Raw genomic sequence first — 18,159 nt, 5'->3', positions numbered from 1 at the left:
CCACCCCCACCCCGCCCCCGCCCCCACCCCGCCCCCACCCGGGGCGGCTTAATTCCGGGGAGGGCATGCTAATTTGGGTCGGCCCAGCCCGGGATGGGGGGAGGGAGCGAGGGCGGGAGCGGGGGGCGCCGGCCGGGGCGCCGGGCGCGCGGTGGAGAGGAGGCCGGCCGCGGCGGCCGGGCCGCGGAGTCCCGGGCGGTCGCAAAGAGGGTTAACCCAGTGTCGGGCGGCGCGGCGCGCAGAGCCAGCCCCGCGGCCGGCTTATTGGGCCAGCGCGCGGAGAGACAGGGGTCTGCAGCAAATCACGAACTAATTGATTAAGGCGAGCGGGTTTGAATAGCGCTGGCCCGGTGCCAATCGCCTTTCAAAGAGCCCCTCTATGATTAATCGCAATGCATTATTGATAATCATAATTATAGCAGGACACATGCGCGCTGCGCCCGGGGCCGGGGAGCCGGGGAGGGGGCGGGCGGGCCGGCGGGCGGGGGGAGCCGCCGCCGCCGCCGCCGCTCGATTTCCGTAATTTTGAGAAGATTTTTTTTTAGTAATTTTTTATTCTGCCCCAGCTGATGTTTGAGCCAGCATGTCGCGGAGGAAGCAAGCGAAGCCTCAACATTTCCAATCCGACCCCGAAGTGGCCTCGCTCCCCCGGCGAGATGGTGAGTGCTCCGGCCCGCGCCGCGGACACAAACACACACACGCACTCGCACTCTCGCGCGCGGGGACCCACGCACACGCGCCGGCCCCTGCGCCCGCTGCCCCGCCGCCGCCGCGTCCCCGCTCGCCTCTGCTACTGGGCGTATTTTTTTTTCTTTTGAATTTTCAGGTCGCCTTTGCTGGGCTTCCCCCTGCCCTGGGGAAGCGAGCACACCGTCCGGCAGGATCTTTCCGGAGTTGCTGGGTCCTCCCGGGGGAGGAGGGAGGGCATGCTGGCCTTGCTGCTCCGTCCCGGCTTTTCCGGGGAACCGAACCGCGGCCGAGACCCTGGAGCCCCGGGAGACGCGGGTTCGAGCGGAGGTCGTCCGCGCCTACCCGCGGGGGCTCCCCACGCGGTTCCCGGGGCCCCGGCCCGGCCTCTGCGGACCGGCGCTGCAGCCTGCGGGAAGGAAGTTTACTTAGCGCGCCGGGCTGAACTCCGAGCCTGGGGGGAGCTCGCTGCGCCGCCCCCCAGCCCCAAGCTCACACTCCTCCTCGGCCCGCGCGGCGGAAGGGGGTGCCTTAGGGGTTCAGATCTCCAGGAAGGTGGGGACCTGTGTCGGGGCGCCCGCGCCTGACACGCTGGGGTCGCGGCTCGGGTGGAGAGTGTTCCTTGCTGCCGGTCGTTCCTGAGACGGTGCGGGCGGCCTGGGGAGGTGTCGGGTCTGGCTCCCTAAGTTCCTCCCCAATCTTTTCTCCCAACACTTGCACCCTCCGCTCCCCCAAATCTTTACATTCGACATGCAGCCTCTGCGGATCGTGGTGCTCCACGCTTGCACATGGGCCGGGGAAGGAGTCTTAGGGTAGCTCTTCAGGGCTTGGGGGGTAAGCAGCCAGAGGAGAACCCCCCTGAAACAGGGGCACTCGCTCTCTCTGCCGGAAGCGACAACTGTGGGTCCCGAAGGGAATGAACAAGTCCAGAACAAAGTTTGTGTGCGGGAGTTAAGGTCGAGAGTGGGGAGAGATCCGGGCAGGGAACTGGGGGTGCCGAGGGAGGACACCTAGAATCCCTCCTTGTCCCCGAAGGTGTTTCCCTTGTGGCCGCGGAGCCCGCAGGCCCAGCGCCGGAGGCGATGGCGCGGCGCCCCTGCTCGGCTCCCGGTCATCCCTGCACGGTGCTGGCCTCTCAGCTGCCGGAGGACGAGGGGCAACCGCAGCCGGGTTTCCGCGGCTCGGGATGCCTCTCTGGATGCCCACGTCCCAGGCGGCATTTCAGGGTACGGAGGAGAGAGCTGGACCCCAAAGTGTGCCCCTTAGATCGGACTTCTGTCCACTGCGCCGTGCGGCCGCCCGGGCCCCACAGTCCGGCTCCCTCCCCAGAGGCCTGCCTCTCTGTAGAGCCGGCGCGGTGAAGCTAGGGACCTCTGCCCCCGTTACCCTGGCTCAGGGGAAGGGGACTCCTGGCTTGGGGTCCCTGTAAGAAATTGGGAAACTTGAGTCCAGCTAAGAAAATTGTTAATATTCCCCCCACCCCGCGCGCTCCTAGTACTTTCTCAAGCTTGAAGCCTTACCCAGAGTTTCTGGGATTTCTCAGTCCGCTGAAAAGAGCCTCTGAACCCCGCTTTCCACCCCAAACGCACGGGTAAATCGAGGTGAAACTACCCAAGGCCGCAGCAAGGACTCTGAGCATTTTTTCCGTGGTTTCCCAGCGGGTTTCTTCTGCTTCTGGCCCCCACACTCATCTTCCCTCAAGTTTCTGCAGAGACCTTTTGCGCTGCAACACTGTTCAGGTTAGCAGTTTGTATGCGAAATACCAAACTAGAGAGAAGCCAGGGTTTTTTTAGTCTATTTTGTAAATATCTACTGATTTTCTACATTTTCCAAAAAAAAAAAAAAAAAAAAAAAAGAACCTCGGGCTTCCCGGAGAAATGATGCCTGCTAGATCTTTGCCTTTCGCCTTCTGGATTTGGAATTTTTAATAGTTAAGCCTTCTCATAAAGCAATAGCATAAAAGGAGTTCACTACCTCTTACCATTATTATTTATTAGTACTATTTTTTTTTAGTTTATTTGAGCTTTGAGGTAAGTTAATTAAGTAACTGAATCAAGTTTCTTTTCTTTCTCTTTTCTCTCTTCATTTCTTTCTCTTTCTTCCTTCCTCTGTTTTTTCTTCCCAAAAGCTAGTTCATTGTCCTAAGAAGCAGTAAACTATGTTAGGGACACTGTAGGAAGCACCCCCTCCCAGCCCCCTTCCCTCACCACTCCCTACCCCTCCTCTTTTTCTTGGTTAGTAATGGTTTTAGGTTATGACTGTTTTTACATGGTTGAACAATAAGTTTGGGAGAAGTTGCCTAGAGGGTAGATTTTGTAATAGGGTTACAGGATTTAGTGTGTTGTAATAATATTAGTACACAAGTAATCCTCCCCAACGCCTGACATGCAGGAAGGCCTAACCTACCCCAGGTCTTTTTATTTGGGAATAGTCGTGAGATAAATGGAATTGAAAGTTCATGACATCTCAAGGTTAGCTTTTAAAAATCACCTTTCTGCAGTGAATTCGGCAATCTCATTCTCCTCCCCACACATAACACATGCTTCTAGGAGCTGTGGTTTTTTGTTTTGTTCCGTTTTCTGCATGTTTAAAGGTTGTTCAATTTTTAGAAAGTAAACCCCTCTTCAGACATCGTGGTTCTTATGTCTTGAGATGGTCTTAAAATGCAGTAAATGAAACATTGAACATACTAAATTAAATCTAGTTTATGCTCTTCTTGTATGCCAGCACCTCAGATTTCAGGACTTCCATGCAGAGTGAGAGCAGAAAAGTTGGGAGACGGCAGTTACAGCAGCCTTGAAGGATGGGTGCTAAGGCTGAAAGCAGCCAGACTGCTGTGTCCCTTGTCCTGCATGTTGGAGTGTGTGTGTGCTTACAAAGAAAGCCCGGGCCACTCTAAGCAGCCACACTGATAGCTTCATCGGAGCAAGTTCAAAAAAAATAAGAGTGCTCACTTAATCTTAGGATGCTGATATTTCATTCTACTTTAGTGTAGCTGTAATGCCAGAAACACTCTAAAATAATATTAAACTCGGTAATTTTTCTGTTTCTTACGAGACTAAGATTGTGGCGAATATGACTTGTCTCTTAAATGATATCAACAAGTCTCGAATTACTTGTAGAAAGATGACTGCCACTGGAAAGGTTATTCACTGAGATAAATAATCTAGAGGAAAGGGAATATTAGAATCTAATGATTTTGTATGTGGGTCTTTTACTATAGATTGAGATTTCACCAACGCGCGCGCGCGTGTGTGTGTGTGAGTGTGTGTGTGTGTGTGAGTGTGTGTGTGTTGTGTGTTGGCTTTTTCCTCCTCTGAAGGTGTTTTTAAGATTCCTATAACTAGGTGGTTGGCCTATTCAGGTTCCATTCATTTGTTAAGAAAGTATTTTGGTGCTCAGCTTTCTTAAAGAAAAGATAATACTGAAAGAAAAATAAAAATCATGAATTGCAGAAAAAACACTGACTCTCCTATGAAATGTCATAAAAATTCCTCTTATTTATATTAACAATGAAATTCTATTATTTAACAACGCAATTTACTCATGTGAGCAGCTTAATAGCACACATTGATTTCTGGGCCCAAAAGGTTAGGGAGAACTATAATTAATTGCTTTTTTTGAAAAACCGACACCTGCAAGATAAGGCATTTGGAAAGAATTCATGTTTAAATCAGGCCTATTTTAAGTTTGGCATAATGGAAGATTCTGGATGAGAAACTGCAAACTATTTTTTGAAATTGCTTCAGGCTGCAGACACTTCCTAAAATGTTAAAAACACACACACAAACAAGCAAAGTCTAGCTGAGCATGAGATAGTATGTGTGAAAGTGAATCTGTGATGTTGAATGTTTTGTGGTTTATTTTACATCAAGTTTCCCCTATATAGTTCATAGGCACAAGGGCCAACTTACAGGTTATTCTTTGGGAGCTTTATTTCTTTTCTTTTTACTTTTGGAGGTAGCAAGTTGTTTTTACCAACAGAGTCCTTTGGAAGGCAGAAACCCACGTTTTTATTGTGGAGATCTCACTGGGACCTTGGGAAGAAACAGGCGGACTGGCTAAGTTTTTTGAAATAGTTAAAAGCTGAGCTCTATGTAGGAAGCAGAACAAATTCCTTCTACAGCCTTAGCAAGGTTTTTCTAAAACATATCTTGGTGCAGATAGCCCTATATTTTAAAACATTCTTCAACTATTAAAACTGAAGTAGTTGAGCGGTTTAGCGAAAGAGATGATAAGTTAACTGGAGAACCGACACCCCTCCCCCCCAAAAAGAAAAACGGTTTGTGTGCCAGGCTTTAGAAACCTAGATGTGTGGAGCTGTTTTAACCTTTGCTAGCCTCCTCCCATGCAAAGGTGACAAGGTCCAGATCATAATATGTCCTTCAGTATCTTTCCAGTGACCCCCAAATTGAGTCTTGCTAGTCACTTAGCAGGAAGTTAGTAGTTTATTTTAGTTTCACCTTATCAGCTTGGCTTCTTTTCCTAACCTTATTCCCCTGTCACCCTCAGATGCCAGACCCCCAAAGGGGAAGATTGACAGGTAGTTCCCATAGCTCAGTTTTACCCTCAAACAACAGGGATTTAGTTTCTTGTGCCTTTGCCAATGTTTATGTAGTCAAAGTTTAGATCTCGCCTTAAGGAGTCTCTCTTTTACGCGTCACTGGAATAGGAAAGCCACAAAGAAGTTTTGAACAATCCCTTGCAACTGGAACCCCATCTAGTGTTCAGTTTGATTCATCCGTGGGAAAGACATTTTCTTCCTTTCATTTACTGTGTACATTAGGTGGGCTTGGATCACTATTTTAAAAGGAGTGTCTTGTCCGTGTTGTTACTTTCTCAGAGATTTCACTTGTATTCTTCCACGTGAGAATACCCTAATCCTGGCCAGACCACTAAGTGAATTTGCAGGGTACCAGTAAATTTGTTATTTGGTTGCATATCACATAGAGGAAACTTTAGACGTTACAGAAAATATGCACAACATATGTCGTAAGTGTTCAAATTTTCTTTGGAATCTTAAGTTGGACATTCAGATTCAGGCTTTTCCCAGGTCTATGCAAAAATAAAAATAAAAAAGATTAAAAATCAATCAATCAAATATGTTTGCAGTAGCTTTTCCAAATAGGTCTAAGTAAAGGAATAGCCTGTTAAAATTATGCACTCCAAAACTACTATCATGAGATGTTCTATTGAAAAAATGTTAATGGGGTCTTAAGGTAATGGAAAGTACAGTGAATATCTTTCTGAGGAGCTCCAAAAAAGAAAACTAAATCTGGTAGAGTAAGGTGGTTGTGTTTGCTTTTTGTTTTTCTGTTTTGTTTTTTTCCTTTCGTGGCTGGCTAAACCTTTCTGTGTGGGGGCATGGTTTTATTTTTATTTTCTCAGTAGACAGATAAGTTGGAACACTTCAATTTTCTCCTTCCAATTCTGTAGTGTTTGGTTCAGATGATGGAAAACTGACAAATTTGAATTAGGCATCAAGTACTTAAACAGTGCAACAGGAACTAAAATATCTGGGATTTTTGTACAAATTTGGTAGAGGTATAAGATCACCCTCTCCCCATCCCAAAAAAGGCCTAGAAAATTTCAAATGTCTTTTTGTGGGTACATTCTTAGAAAACCATTGCTTCTTAAATTTTCTTGTCTGACTAGAACTACAAAATGACTTTAATTCTTTAATTTGTATGCAAAATCCATAGAAAAGGGACTGGAATGTTATTTTCACTGTGGTGCAAGGAACAAGGCAACTGTATTTACTATAATGGGGTCACCAGTTGCAATCCTGTGTAACAGATTATTGAGAAAGATACAAGATAGCAGACAATCAGAAAAATGAATTAGAACGTTCCTGTGTGTGTGTGTGTGTGTGTGTGTGAGAGAGAGAGAGAGAGAGAGAGAGAATGTGTGTATCTTAATATAACTTAAAATATTCCGTTTGGTAGTTAAAGATTCAAACTAGTCCTCATGTTTTGTCTTCTTGTTTTTAAGCTGTTTCATTGGAATTCTGTTCAGAATGCAGATAAATTTAAAGTTAAGCATTATTACAGTGTAGCGACACCTGCTTTTGAAATAAATCAAAATAGATACCAGGATTTTGGGGGGTAAGAATGTTCATAAACATCAGGAAATTAAATTAGTTGACTACAGTGAGATCAAATGGCAGCGTATTAAAATGTTGTGAAAATCTAAGCTGAAATATGGGTAACTTTTTAACACAGTCTCTTTCTTAGAACCAAGCAAGCATTTATTTTTAAATGTCTTTATTTTCCGTCCAGTTAGCAAAATCCTAAATATAAAAATGTTCAGGTTGAAAAACTTGAAAATTCTCAAGTGAGTTTTTGAGGCTGCACAAATGCAGAATTCAAGTGCAGGAAAGTAATAATCAGTTAAATCCTGTAAAGTAACCTTCCTTTTATTTTCTCTATATATTATGAGAATATCAGATGTTTTCAAGTTATAAAGAATTAAAATGTCCTTTAATCGTGAGCACAGATGTGCTAAATATTTGAAGCAACTACATTGTAATGTGTACAATTGATGAAGTCAGTTTTCTGATTTCCCTTGCTAGTTATTTAGTTCTGAATCTGTCATTATTTGTCTAAGCCCAGCTGACCAAGCAAAACTGTGTTTTAAAGTGGCTTTATGTTTTGATAAATGTGAGCTGGTTGAAAAGTATTTTCCACTGAATGCAGAGCTTAATAGAACATGCTGACATAATAGTTTTAATGCATTTTGTTGAAAATGTGTGAACAAACAGAATAGCTTTTGTTCCTTCATAATTGGCTGTAAAAGTAGATGGAAACATAACCATTACATATGGAAATGTGCAAAGAGAAAGAAATAACATTTCTGTTGAATATATTAGGAATTGCATTTCCTAGTTTAAAATAAGCATCTAAAATGGATGCATCATTTAAAATTGGTTGTCAAAATAAGAAGCTTTAAACAGATTTTTTGTCACATTATTTTTGTCCCAAGTTAAGCAACATAACTTTAGCAAATTTCATCTAATATTTTGTTTATATAATTTTAAGTCAAGGGTAGAGACAGAAAAAAGTGCTTAAAACAGCACCTTCAACGTGCATAGGAATCTGGTGCCAATTAGAATGATTAAACATTAAATTAAAACTGAATCATTATTGGTATTTTCTGCTACAACTAAGATTTGTTTGCTGTTGTTAATGCATTTTGCACTATACCCTTGTGGAGATTAAAAGATGGGTATTAGGAAAGCTAGCTTGTTAAATATAACTTAGCTACTCAAATAACACTCCCAGTGAATAAAATGTGCATACATTTGGCATACTTTACCAGGAGTTCTAATCAACTTCGGCATCACTCAAGGCAAATAGAGTTAAGGAATTTTCAGAAGGTAGTATTTAGGTATTAATTTTATTTTCTGGAATGCAAATCTACTCAAGCTTTTTTGATGTTTACTACAAAAAAGCAAATGGCTGGCTCTTTTGAGTGGACTCTAAAGTTTACTGAAAAAAGCAACATTTTGATTTTCATTTATTCATATCTGCAATTACTTTTTTCTCCTACAAGTTTTCTGGGAGATTCAATTTGGAAGTCATGGAAACTACCTATTATCTGATTCAGTTCTGCAGAAAAGCATGCAGGGAGGTAATCCTTGAATTAAACAGTTTTTTTTTCCACAGCCTTCGTAGATGACCACACACCATTTGTACAACAGAAGTTGGTGCTCCCCATGCTGGGCAAACAATGGGGCGCCATCCTGTCTTTGAATAGGGTGTTAGCTTGGAGTTGGAGATTTTTATGTTTAATTTACAAATGGATCTTAGTGAGAAGACATCTGAGCAACCAGTGGAAACAAACATGAAATAAAGGGATTTTTATAATAAAAGGTTCAGGACAATCTGTTAAACAATTGATAACAGTTAAGAGCAAACTGTTTTTAAAGGCATTCAGACTAGGAGAATTGCAAAGCATTTGCAAACTCTAAACCAAGAATTATTTTTTAGGGGATGGGAGCACTTCCCCTTAACTGCATATCCTTCTTTAAGTTGATACGTAATCGGAAATGTAAATCTTGTGCCAGCTTTTATGGATATAAAGAGCATTTTTGATGAAATATTTAAGAGGCATAACGTTACCATGTGGAGCATAGTGGCATATATTCCTCGATTAGTACAATTGTAGCCAGGGTTGCATTTTTTTTTATTTTAAAAATAAACATGCCATGGGGTGATACATAGGTGCCAGGCAGGCCTTGTAACGGGTTATGATCATTGTGTTTCTCTTCTTTGTATGTGTGTAGCCTTCCGTTTGCATTCAAGTGAGTCTTGAGCAGTGGTCTGGAGGATTTACTATTGATGGGACTAAAGTGTGTTTGTCATGGATCAGACTTAGCTCGGGTTGGAGGTAGGGGCTTGAGGTGATTTTCAAGTTGTCAGTCTATAGCTTGGTGATATGCATTTTTTTTCCCCCTTGTCAACAACTGATTGGAACCTGAATGACTACAAATTAGTTTAGTGACAGAACAAACTGTCACAGATATCTTTGAATCAGTTGAAAATGAATAAGGTTGACAGAAACTCAAGAGCCTAATAAGTCCCCAACATGGTTGCCGAACCCTCTCTGCACGAGTAGACAATAAGGAGTATAAAATATTGGAAATCAATATTTCGCTATGGCATTTCATTATGCACCAGTGTCTTCCGTTCATAGTATTTTATATTTTGATGAATTATCTGAAGGCTGAGATTCCCTGAGACACCAGATTGATAGTCATTCCTCCATACCCTTAAATATTAATTGTGAACGTTCTTAGGTAATATTGATTGGTTTTTAAGGGCTTCAGTTTTGAGTTTTGCAGGTAAAGAAAAATTGACTTTTTTTTTCTTGGCAAGCCATAGGTGATTTTGTGTCCTGGCTCCCCTTCTAACCCTGCACCTTTTGACGTTGTAGGAGACATGGAAAAGGGTCAACCGAGTCGCCCCACAAAGAGCAAGGACGCCCACGTCTGTGGCCGGTGCTGCGCCGAGTTCTTTGAATTATCAGATCTTCTGCTCCACAAGAAGAACTGCACGAAAACTCAATTAGTTCTCATCGTAAATGAAAATCCAGCCTCCCCACCCGAAACCTTCTCCCCCAGCCCCCCTCCCGATAATCCCGAGGAACAAATGAGTGACACAGTCAACAAAACAGATCAAGTAGACTGCAGCGACCTTTCAGAGCACGACGGACCCGACAGGGAAGAGTCCATGGAGGTGGAGGCCCCTGCGGCTGACAAAAGCGGTGGCGGGGGCCCTCCGGCCGGCGGCCCCCAGGGCAGCGCGGCCCCCGGCTGCAGCAGCGGCCCCTCCCCAGGTACCTCAGCACTCACAACCTCTCTACCTCAACTCGGGGACCTGACAACACTGGGCAACTTCTCCGCGATCAACAGCAACGTCATCATCGAGAACCTGCAGAGCACCAAGGTGGCGGTGGCCCAGTTCTCCCAGGAGGCGCGGCGCGGCGGGGCCCCGGGCGGCAAGCCGGCGGTGCCCGCCCTCATGGAGCAGCTCCTGGCGCTGCAGCAGCAGCAGATCCACCAGCTGCAACTGATCGAGCAGATCCGCCACCAGATACTGCTGCTGGCTTCCCAGAGCGCAGACTTGCCAGCATCTTCCAGTCCTTCTCAAGGTACTTTACGAACATCTGCCAACCCCTTGTCCACGCTAAGCTCCCATTTATCTCAGCAGCTGGCGGCGGCAGCTGGGCTAGCACAGAGCCTCGCCAGCCAGTCTGCCAGCATCGGTGGTGTGAAGCAGCCACCCCCAATCCAGCTACCTCAGAGCACGCCTGGCAGCACCGTCATTCCACCCCACAGTGGCTCTTCTCCGAATATTAACGCGCTGGCGGCCGCAGTCACCACCCCGTCCTCGGAAAAAGTGGCTTCGAGTGCTGGTGCCTCCCATGTCGGCAACCCAGCAGTCTCAGCGTCATGCTCACCAGCTTTTGCAATAAGCAGTTTGTTAAGTCCTGCATCTAATCCACTTCTACCTCAGCCGGCCCCTGCTAACGCCGTTTTCCCCAGCCCTTTGCCCAACATCGGAACAACTGCGGAGGATTTAAACTCCTTGTCTGCCTTGGCCCAGCAAAGAAAAAGCAAGCCACCAAATGTCACTGCCTTTGAAGCGAAAAGTGCTTCCGACGAGGCGTTCTTCAAACACAAGTGCAGGTTCTGCGCGAAGGTCTTCGGGAGCGACAGTGCCTTGCAGATCCACCTGCGCTCGCACACGGGGGAGAGGCCGTTCAAGTGCAACGTCTGCGGGAACAGGTTCTCCACCAAGGGGAACCTGAAAGTCCACTTTCAGCGCCACAAAGAGAAATACCCGCACATCCAGATGAACCCCTATCCCGTGCCTGAGCATCTGGACAACATCCCCACCAGTACCGGCATCCCGTATGGCATGTCCATCCCTCCAGAGAAGCCGGTCACCAGCTGGCTGGACACCAAGCCAGTCCTGCCCACCCTGACCACTTCAGTCGGCCTGCCGTTGCCCCCGACCCTCCCCAGCCTCATACCCTTCATCAAGACGGAAGAGCCAGCCCCCGTCCCCATCAGCCATTCTGCCGCCAGCCCCCCAGGCTCAGTCAAAAGTGACTCCGGGGTCCCCGAGCCGGCCATCAGAAACCTGGGTGGGCTCCCAGAGGAAGCTGAAGGGTCCACTCTGCCACCCTCCAGTGGCAAAAGTGAAGAGAGTGGCGCAGTCACCCACTCAGTCCCAACAGTGGGCAGCAGCACCCTGAGCTCCCCGGCTGCCGACTGCGGCCCAGGCAGCGGCACCACGTTCTCCAACCCTCTGTTGCCGCTCATGTCCGAGCAGTTCAAGGCCAAGTTTCCTTTCGGGGGACTCTTGGACTCAGCCCAGGCGTCAGAGACGTCCAAGCTTCAGCAGCTGGTAGAGAACATTGACAAGAAGGCCACTGACCCCAACGAGTGTGTCATCTGCCACCGGGTCCTCAGCTGTCAGAGCGCCTTGAAAATGCACTACCGGACACACACTGGGGAGAGGCCCTTCAAGTGCAAGATCTGCGGCCGGGCTTTTACCACGAAAGGGAATCTTAAAACCCACTACAGCGTGCATCGCGCGATGCCCCCGCTCAGAGTCCAGCATTCCTGCCCCATCTGCCAGAAGAAGTTCACCAATGCTGTTGTCCTGCAGCAGCACATCCGCATGCACATGGGCGGCCAGATTCCCAACACGCCAGTCCCCGACAGCTACCCCGAGTCCATGGAGTCTGACACAGGCTCCTTTGATGAGAAAAATTTTGATGACCTAGACAACTTCTCCGATGAAAACATGGAAGACTGTCCCGAGGGCAGCATCCCCGATACGCCCAAGTCTGCGGACGCGTCCCAAGACAGCTTGTCGTCTTCGCCCCTGCCCCTAGAGATGTCGAGCATCGCTGCTTTGGAAAATCAGATGAAGATGATCAGCGCGGGCCTGGCGGAGCAGCTGCAGGCCAGCCTGAAGTCGGTGGAGAATGGCTCTGTCGAGGGGGACGTCCTGACCAACGACTCGTCCTCGGTGGGTGGTGACATGGAGAGCCAGAGTGCAGGCAGCCCGGCCATCTCAGAGTCCACCTCTTCCATGCAGGCTCTGTCCCCGTCCAACAGCACCCAGGACTTCCACAAGTCACCCAGCGTTGAGGAGAAACCGCAGAGAGCGGTCCCAAGCGAGTTCGCCAACGGTTTGTCTCCCACCCCAGTGAATGGTGGGGCTTTGGATTTGACATCGAGTCATGCAGAGAAAATCATCAAAGAAGATTCTTTGGGGATCCTCTTCCCTTTCAGAGACCGGGGTAAATTTAAAAATACTGCTTGCGACATTTGTGGCAAAACATTTGCTTGTCAGAGTGCCTTGGACATTCACTATAGAAGTCATACCAAAGAGAGACCATTTATTTGCACAGTTTGCAATCGTGGCTTTTCCACAAAGGGTAATTTGAAGCAGCACATGTTGACACATCAGATGCGAGATCTACCATCACAGCTCTTTGAGCCCAGTTCCAGCCTTGGCCCCAATCAGAACTCTGCAGTGATTCCCGCCAACTCGTTGTCGTCTCTCATCAAGACAGAGGTCAATGGCTTTGTGCATGTTTCTCCTCAGGACAGTAAGGACACCCCCACCAGTCACGTCCCTTCTGGGCCTCTGTCTTCCTCTGCCACTTCCCCAGTGCTGCTCCCAGCTCTGCCCAGGAGAACTCCCAAACAGCACTACTGCAACACGTGTGGCAAGACCTTCTCCTCGTCGAGCGCCCTGCAGATCCACGAGAGAACTCACACTGGAGAGAAACCCTTTGCTTGCACTATTTGTGGAAGAGCTTTCACAACAAAAGGCAATCTTAAGGTACGGCCTCCATCTGCACCTCACCCCATCCGCCCTTCCTCACTGTCGATGGCTGTTGGTAATGCATGCCCCGGAGTCCCGGGCCAGGCGTTCAGGGAGAGAGTTCTCACGAGGGAACCTGCTGCACGTGGCCGGCTGGGGAGAGACGTGGGGGCCTGGGAGGGCCAGGCCGTGGCAGGGACAAGAGCAGGCTGCAGCTGGCCGCGTGTCAGAGCGCATTGAAAAATTTGGTACCTAAGCGAAGCAGCGGCCTCTCTCTGTTGTCTCGCTAAGTGCACCAAATGAATTGCTTTACCTACCGAGTAAGACAGCCTAGTGTTGCCATGGGGTATTGATTAAAGACCTCCGTGTGGCCCGAGTGCTGCCTGGATCACTTAATAATTATGGTTCTGCTAGGCACATGCATCTATTTCTCATAACCATGCAGTCCAGCACGGTTTGTTTGTCTAAAAACAATAACGTCACTGCTCTGCTAATGGGTATTATGATAATTGATTATACAACATTTCCTACTGATATGTGTTGGAAATAAAGTAAATATGCTTAAGTTCTAGAGCAACAGTTGAGCACTCTTGGTGTGTACATTTTTCTGTTGACAGAGCATTTCTCTGGAGATTGCTGCCAGTAATGTAAGATGAATAATTACTCTCTGGCTTTTCTTTGCGTACACGGGCCCTCCAGTGGGCAATCAGTGAGGGGTACTCTCTTCCTAGCTGAAAAGGACATTTATAGGGTAAAGGGTGTCAGATACAATACTTACCATTGCAATGAGAGTGGACATAACAATTCTAACCCTGAAAGGAGCTATCTGCGACTGACTGGCTTGCTCGAGGCCATTATAAGCTAAATATGGGTAATAAAAAAAGAGTAAGTAAGGCATCTCTGCCCAGGAAGAGGAGAGATGGCCGGGGATGCAGAGAGCGAGCACGTTATTACCAGGGAGGGGAGCGGGTGGTCCTGCTGCCTCTTCCCCTGCCTGTCACGTAATGGGAATAGACATTTGGGCCACTTGCCTTGTCAGGTGTTGGGATGCGAGTTGAGACAGATTCACCTATTAAGCTTCTCTCCCCCTCCTCTCTCTCCCTGCCTCCCCCTCCCTCGGTGTCTCAGGTGCACATGGGCACTCACATGTGGAACAGCACCCCTGCGCGACGGGGCCGGCGGCTCTCTGTGGATGGCCCCATGACATTTCTAGGAGGCAATCCCGTCAAGTTCCCAGAAATGTTCCAGAAGGATTTGGCGGCAAGATCAGGAAGTGGGGACCCTTCCAGTTTCTGGAATCAGTATGCAGCAGCGCTGTCCAATGGGCTGGCGATGAAGGCCAACGAGATCTCCGTCATTCAGAACGGTGGCATCCCTCCAATTCCTGGAAGCCTCGACAGTGGGAACAGCTCCCCGATTAGTGGGCTGACAGGAAACCTGGAGAAGCTCCAGAACTCAGAGCCCAGTGCTCCTCTGGCTGGCCTGGAGAAAATGGCAAGCAGTGAGAACGGAACCAACTTCCGCTTCACCCGCTTCGTGGAGGACAGCAAAGAGATCGTCACAAGTTAAAGCAACTGGGGCCGGAGACGTGGCATTCCTGTTCAGAATGCGCCCTGTGGTGGCCTCCTGGTCCTTGCCCCGTGCCCCTGCCTTCCCCAGTTCCATGAACTACAACATTATGAAGACATTCTTTTGTACCTTGTTCAACTTCTAGAGTTCTAAGAAAGCTTATTTATTAGTGATATAACCTTGCTTTGCAAACAGAATGCAAGCGTTAACTTTGGTCTTCTGTATTTTGGACTAAATACTAATTGACTAGAGTGCTGTAAACTTGCTGTAACATTTATGGCAATTGCAAGTTGCCCTGCTAGGCAGTTGTAATCTGGCATTAACTTATTTTCTATATCCAGTTTAATATGAATCTGGTGGTGATGCAATGCCTCAGTGATGCATTAGATCTCTAATAAAGTCTGTATATAAATGTACACTTTGATCCTGCTGGAAAATTTTATCAGCAAACACATTGTCTAATCTTTCAAAACAGATTTAAGGAAAAGAACTGAGAGTACAGACTGAACAGTGTGGTTCTTTGGAAGGTTTGGTTTTTTGATTTTTATTCTAAAATTCAACCTGCTTTTTTGTTTTGTAGAGTTAACCATTTCCGTTTTGAACTGCTATTTGTATTGTGCTTTTTACTTGAGTCGTCCTCAATGTTAATAAGTTTCTGTACAGTAATAAGCACGCAGAATTCTTTAGAGGAAAAAAAACAAGTGTTGTTTTGGTAGTTGAAACTGAGACGTAACATTTTGCCTTGTAGGTATATTCACAATAGAAAATGTGTGCTGGAATTTCACAATGCTGCTAAGTATAGCATCTTGAACAACCTTCAGTGGAGAAAATGTAGATGCTCTTGTATATACAAGAAATATCACTTTCATTAAAATGTACATATGTTCCTTACAAGAGCAAATGCTTCTTCTTGATCAAGAGAGCAGGTATAGTGTTTGTTTATTTTGTATTAGGTATGGAAGAAAAAAAATTGGACTGTTACATGCACTTTCTTGGAAAGTTGAAAGGAAGGGGGGTCCAATTTCTTTAACATTTAATACTTACTAACAACAGAGATACTGTAATTTTACTCAAGTAATCAAATACATTTTTTTTGCAACAGATAAAACAAAATACTGTGTCTGTGTTTTTAGCGTGCATTTCTATTTAGACAGGCCCCTGAATGTATCTCAGCGTTTCCCCAGGTGACAGTAAATTGTGTATGTGAGTGAGTATCTCTCTTTAAATGAGGAATTGTAAAAGGCATACCAGAAACGGGTCTGCATGGGCCTGTGTTTCCTTTTATTTTGAAATTTGGAGGCTCTAGGTATTTTCCCAATATCCATGACTTGTTGGGAATGTATTTCATAGTCTTTCCACCCGCAACCCCCACCCAGAGGAAACAATGAAATCAAAGGACGCTGGAGGTTTCATCCTGACAGGTAAGTTTCCTTAAGCAAGATATTTATGCCGATTTAGATTTCAGTTTGATTTCAGCTATTCTGGTTTCATTTCACTTAATTCAGTCCATTTTTTTCAGGAGGCTGAGAGTTTCATTGCTGGGTGTCTGATGCAACCAGGTTATATAATCCGACTCTGAAACTGGCCCTCCACCCGGAGGTCGATATGTTCTTTATTTAATTAGTCTTTTAGGCATTTAGACGCACATGCATATTTGAAAGGAAAAGTCTATTACAAAGGATATGTGGAGTCAACTTAAACAGTTCTTCATCAAAATTCAATTTGATTCTTTCTGTCTCCCTGTTCTTCTGGGAGGACATAGGTTTTTCTCCTGAGCACTGTTTTGGGGGTGAGCAAGCCCAATGGGTGGAAGTTGTGTCTAGAAGGGTCTGTGAATGTTTTTTTTCCCCAGGAGGTGGGCAGTGTCCAGGTAAGGGGAAAAGGGTGGAGGTCGCCTTCCAGGCCAAGAAGCAGCTGCACCTCCCAGAGCTTGTCCTTAGACCTCAACGCCCTGGCGCCAAGGGGGCGCCCGCGCCAGGCCATCCCCTCGGCGCAGGCCGGACGTGCCTTGCGGGAGATGGGCGCAGGCCCTTGCCCAGACGACGCGGGGCGGGCTGGGCGCCCCAGGACCGGGGAGGCAGCGCTGGGAGTGTGCTGACGTCATGATGCAGAGAAGCATTCTGAGGTCTCAGCACCGAAATCTGCGAGATTTCTCCATTTCACCTCTCCAATCCCGATCCCGCCTTTCCCAAGAGTAGGGACCAGGAGTGAAGGCCAGACTTCCAGCCAGAAGCTCTCGGTCTACACCGGCCAGACCCAGATGTGGCGGTTTTCCTTGCGTAGACGTCCGCCACCTTCTCGTCGCCGGGCGTGGCGGGAGGGGTGCCCGGGCCGCGCGCCCTCTGCGCCCTGGCCGTCCTGGAAGCTAAGCCTGCGCCCGACGAGCCCGGGACACCGGGAGGGGACCCAGGGCTGCCGGCCACCGCGAGGGCAGGCCTCCACAGCGCCCCGCCCGCACGCGCCCGCCCGCCCGCCGGCCCCTCCAGAGGCGGGGGCTGCGCGCCACCGGCCACCTCTCGGGCCCCGGCCACCTCGCGCGCCCCGGCCACCTCGCGCGCCCCGGCCACCTCGCGCGCCCCGGCCACCTCGAGGGCCCCGGCCACCTCGCGCGCCCCGGCCACGTCGCGCGCCCCGGCCACCTCGAGGGCCCCGGCCACCTCGCGCGCCCCGGCCACCTCGCGCGCTCCCGCGCCGGCTCGCAGCGGGGCAGGACGACCCTGCGCCACCCGCTCCGCGTGCGCGTCCCCCAGGCGGGCGGCGGGGAGCGGGGACCGACCAGCACCTGGTTTCTTTGCCCTCTCTTCGCCAGCCTCCTCCCTTCCAGTGCTTTCTGAAAGGGGGTTCAGGGCAGCAAAAGTAGCTTTGCGTTTAGACAGAATGGCAACGGAAGCCGTTAGGGAAAGGTCTTTCTCTGCCCCTCCTCCCCTTGCCTCCCCTCTGCCCCTCTCCCCTTTGTCCCCGCCTTTCCGTTTATCGATCGACTATCTTTCTAATCTATTGAGCATTGCCTGCCCACTTCCCTTTCCATCCGTGTCCCAAACAAGACAGTGCCCTGGGCCCTGCTTCTCCCCACAGCGGGAGAAATGCGCTCAGCTGATGGCTCAGCCCAGCAGGCCAGAGATGGATTCGTCCTCCCACAGCAACAGGGTTTATTTTTAAGGCGCAGCCTGTGCTCCTGCCGCCCTGCCTGGCCCCAGGGCACCCCTTCCTCCTTCCCCTGCCAGCCTGGGTGCACCGTGGGGTGTTGGAATCCCCGGAACCAAACACTCCTTTAAGAAAGGTTGTGGCTGCAGCTAAGCTCACAGAATTTTTGAACTAAACATATTCACTTGGGTGACATTTTTCCCAATTCTTTTTTCTTCTTCTTCATGTGAATTGTTGTAAAAATACAGAAAAGTACAGAGAAGAATATAACAAACCCCCATCACTCAAAATTTACAAATATTAGCAACTTGTCATCCCCCCCACACACGCTGGAGGTTTTTTATTTCCACTAGCCGATATTCCTCTTCTTCCTCTGTGTTGCTGTCATTCTCTCAATCTTTCCCTGCTTTTT

At 48.2% G+C, this 18,159-nt stretch overlaps 1 protein-coding gene across 1 annotated transcript; it reads left to right on the top strand.

The window, feature by feature from the left end:
- The first annotated feature begins 475 nt into the window (after positions 1-475).
- SALL1 (spalt like transcription factor 1) lies at positions 476-15,716 on the top strand. Its single transcript, XM_012764433.2, has 3 exons — positions 476-659; positions 9,622-13,052; positions 14,163-15,716. The coding sequence occupies exons 1-3, from the start codon at positions 584-586 to the stop codon at positions 14,601-14,603; spliced, it is 3,948 nt and encodes a 1,315-aa protein (XP_012619887.2). The 5' UTR covers positions 476-583; the 3' UTR covers positions 14,604-15,716.
- Positions 15,717-18,159: the final 2,443 nt, after the last annotated feature.

This window comes from Microcebus murinus, chromosome 20 (assembly GCF_040939455.1).
Source record: "Microcebus murinus isolate Inina chromosome 20, M.murinus_Inina_mat1.0, whole genome shotgun sequence".
Taxonomy (NCBI): domain Eukaryota; kingdom Metazoa; phylum Chordata; class Mammalia; order Primates; family Cheirogaleidae; genus Microcebus; species Microcebus murinus.
Note: the sequence above shows the minus strand (reverse complement) of the source record. Positions and strands in the feature narration are given on the sequence as shown.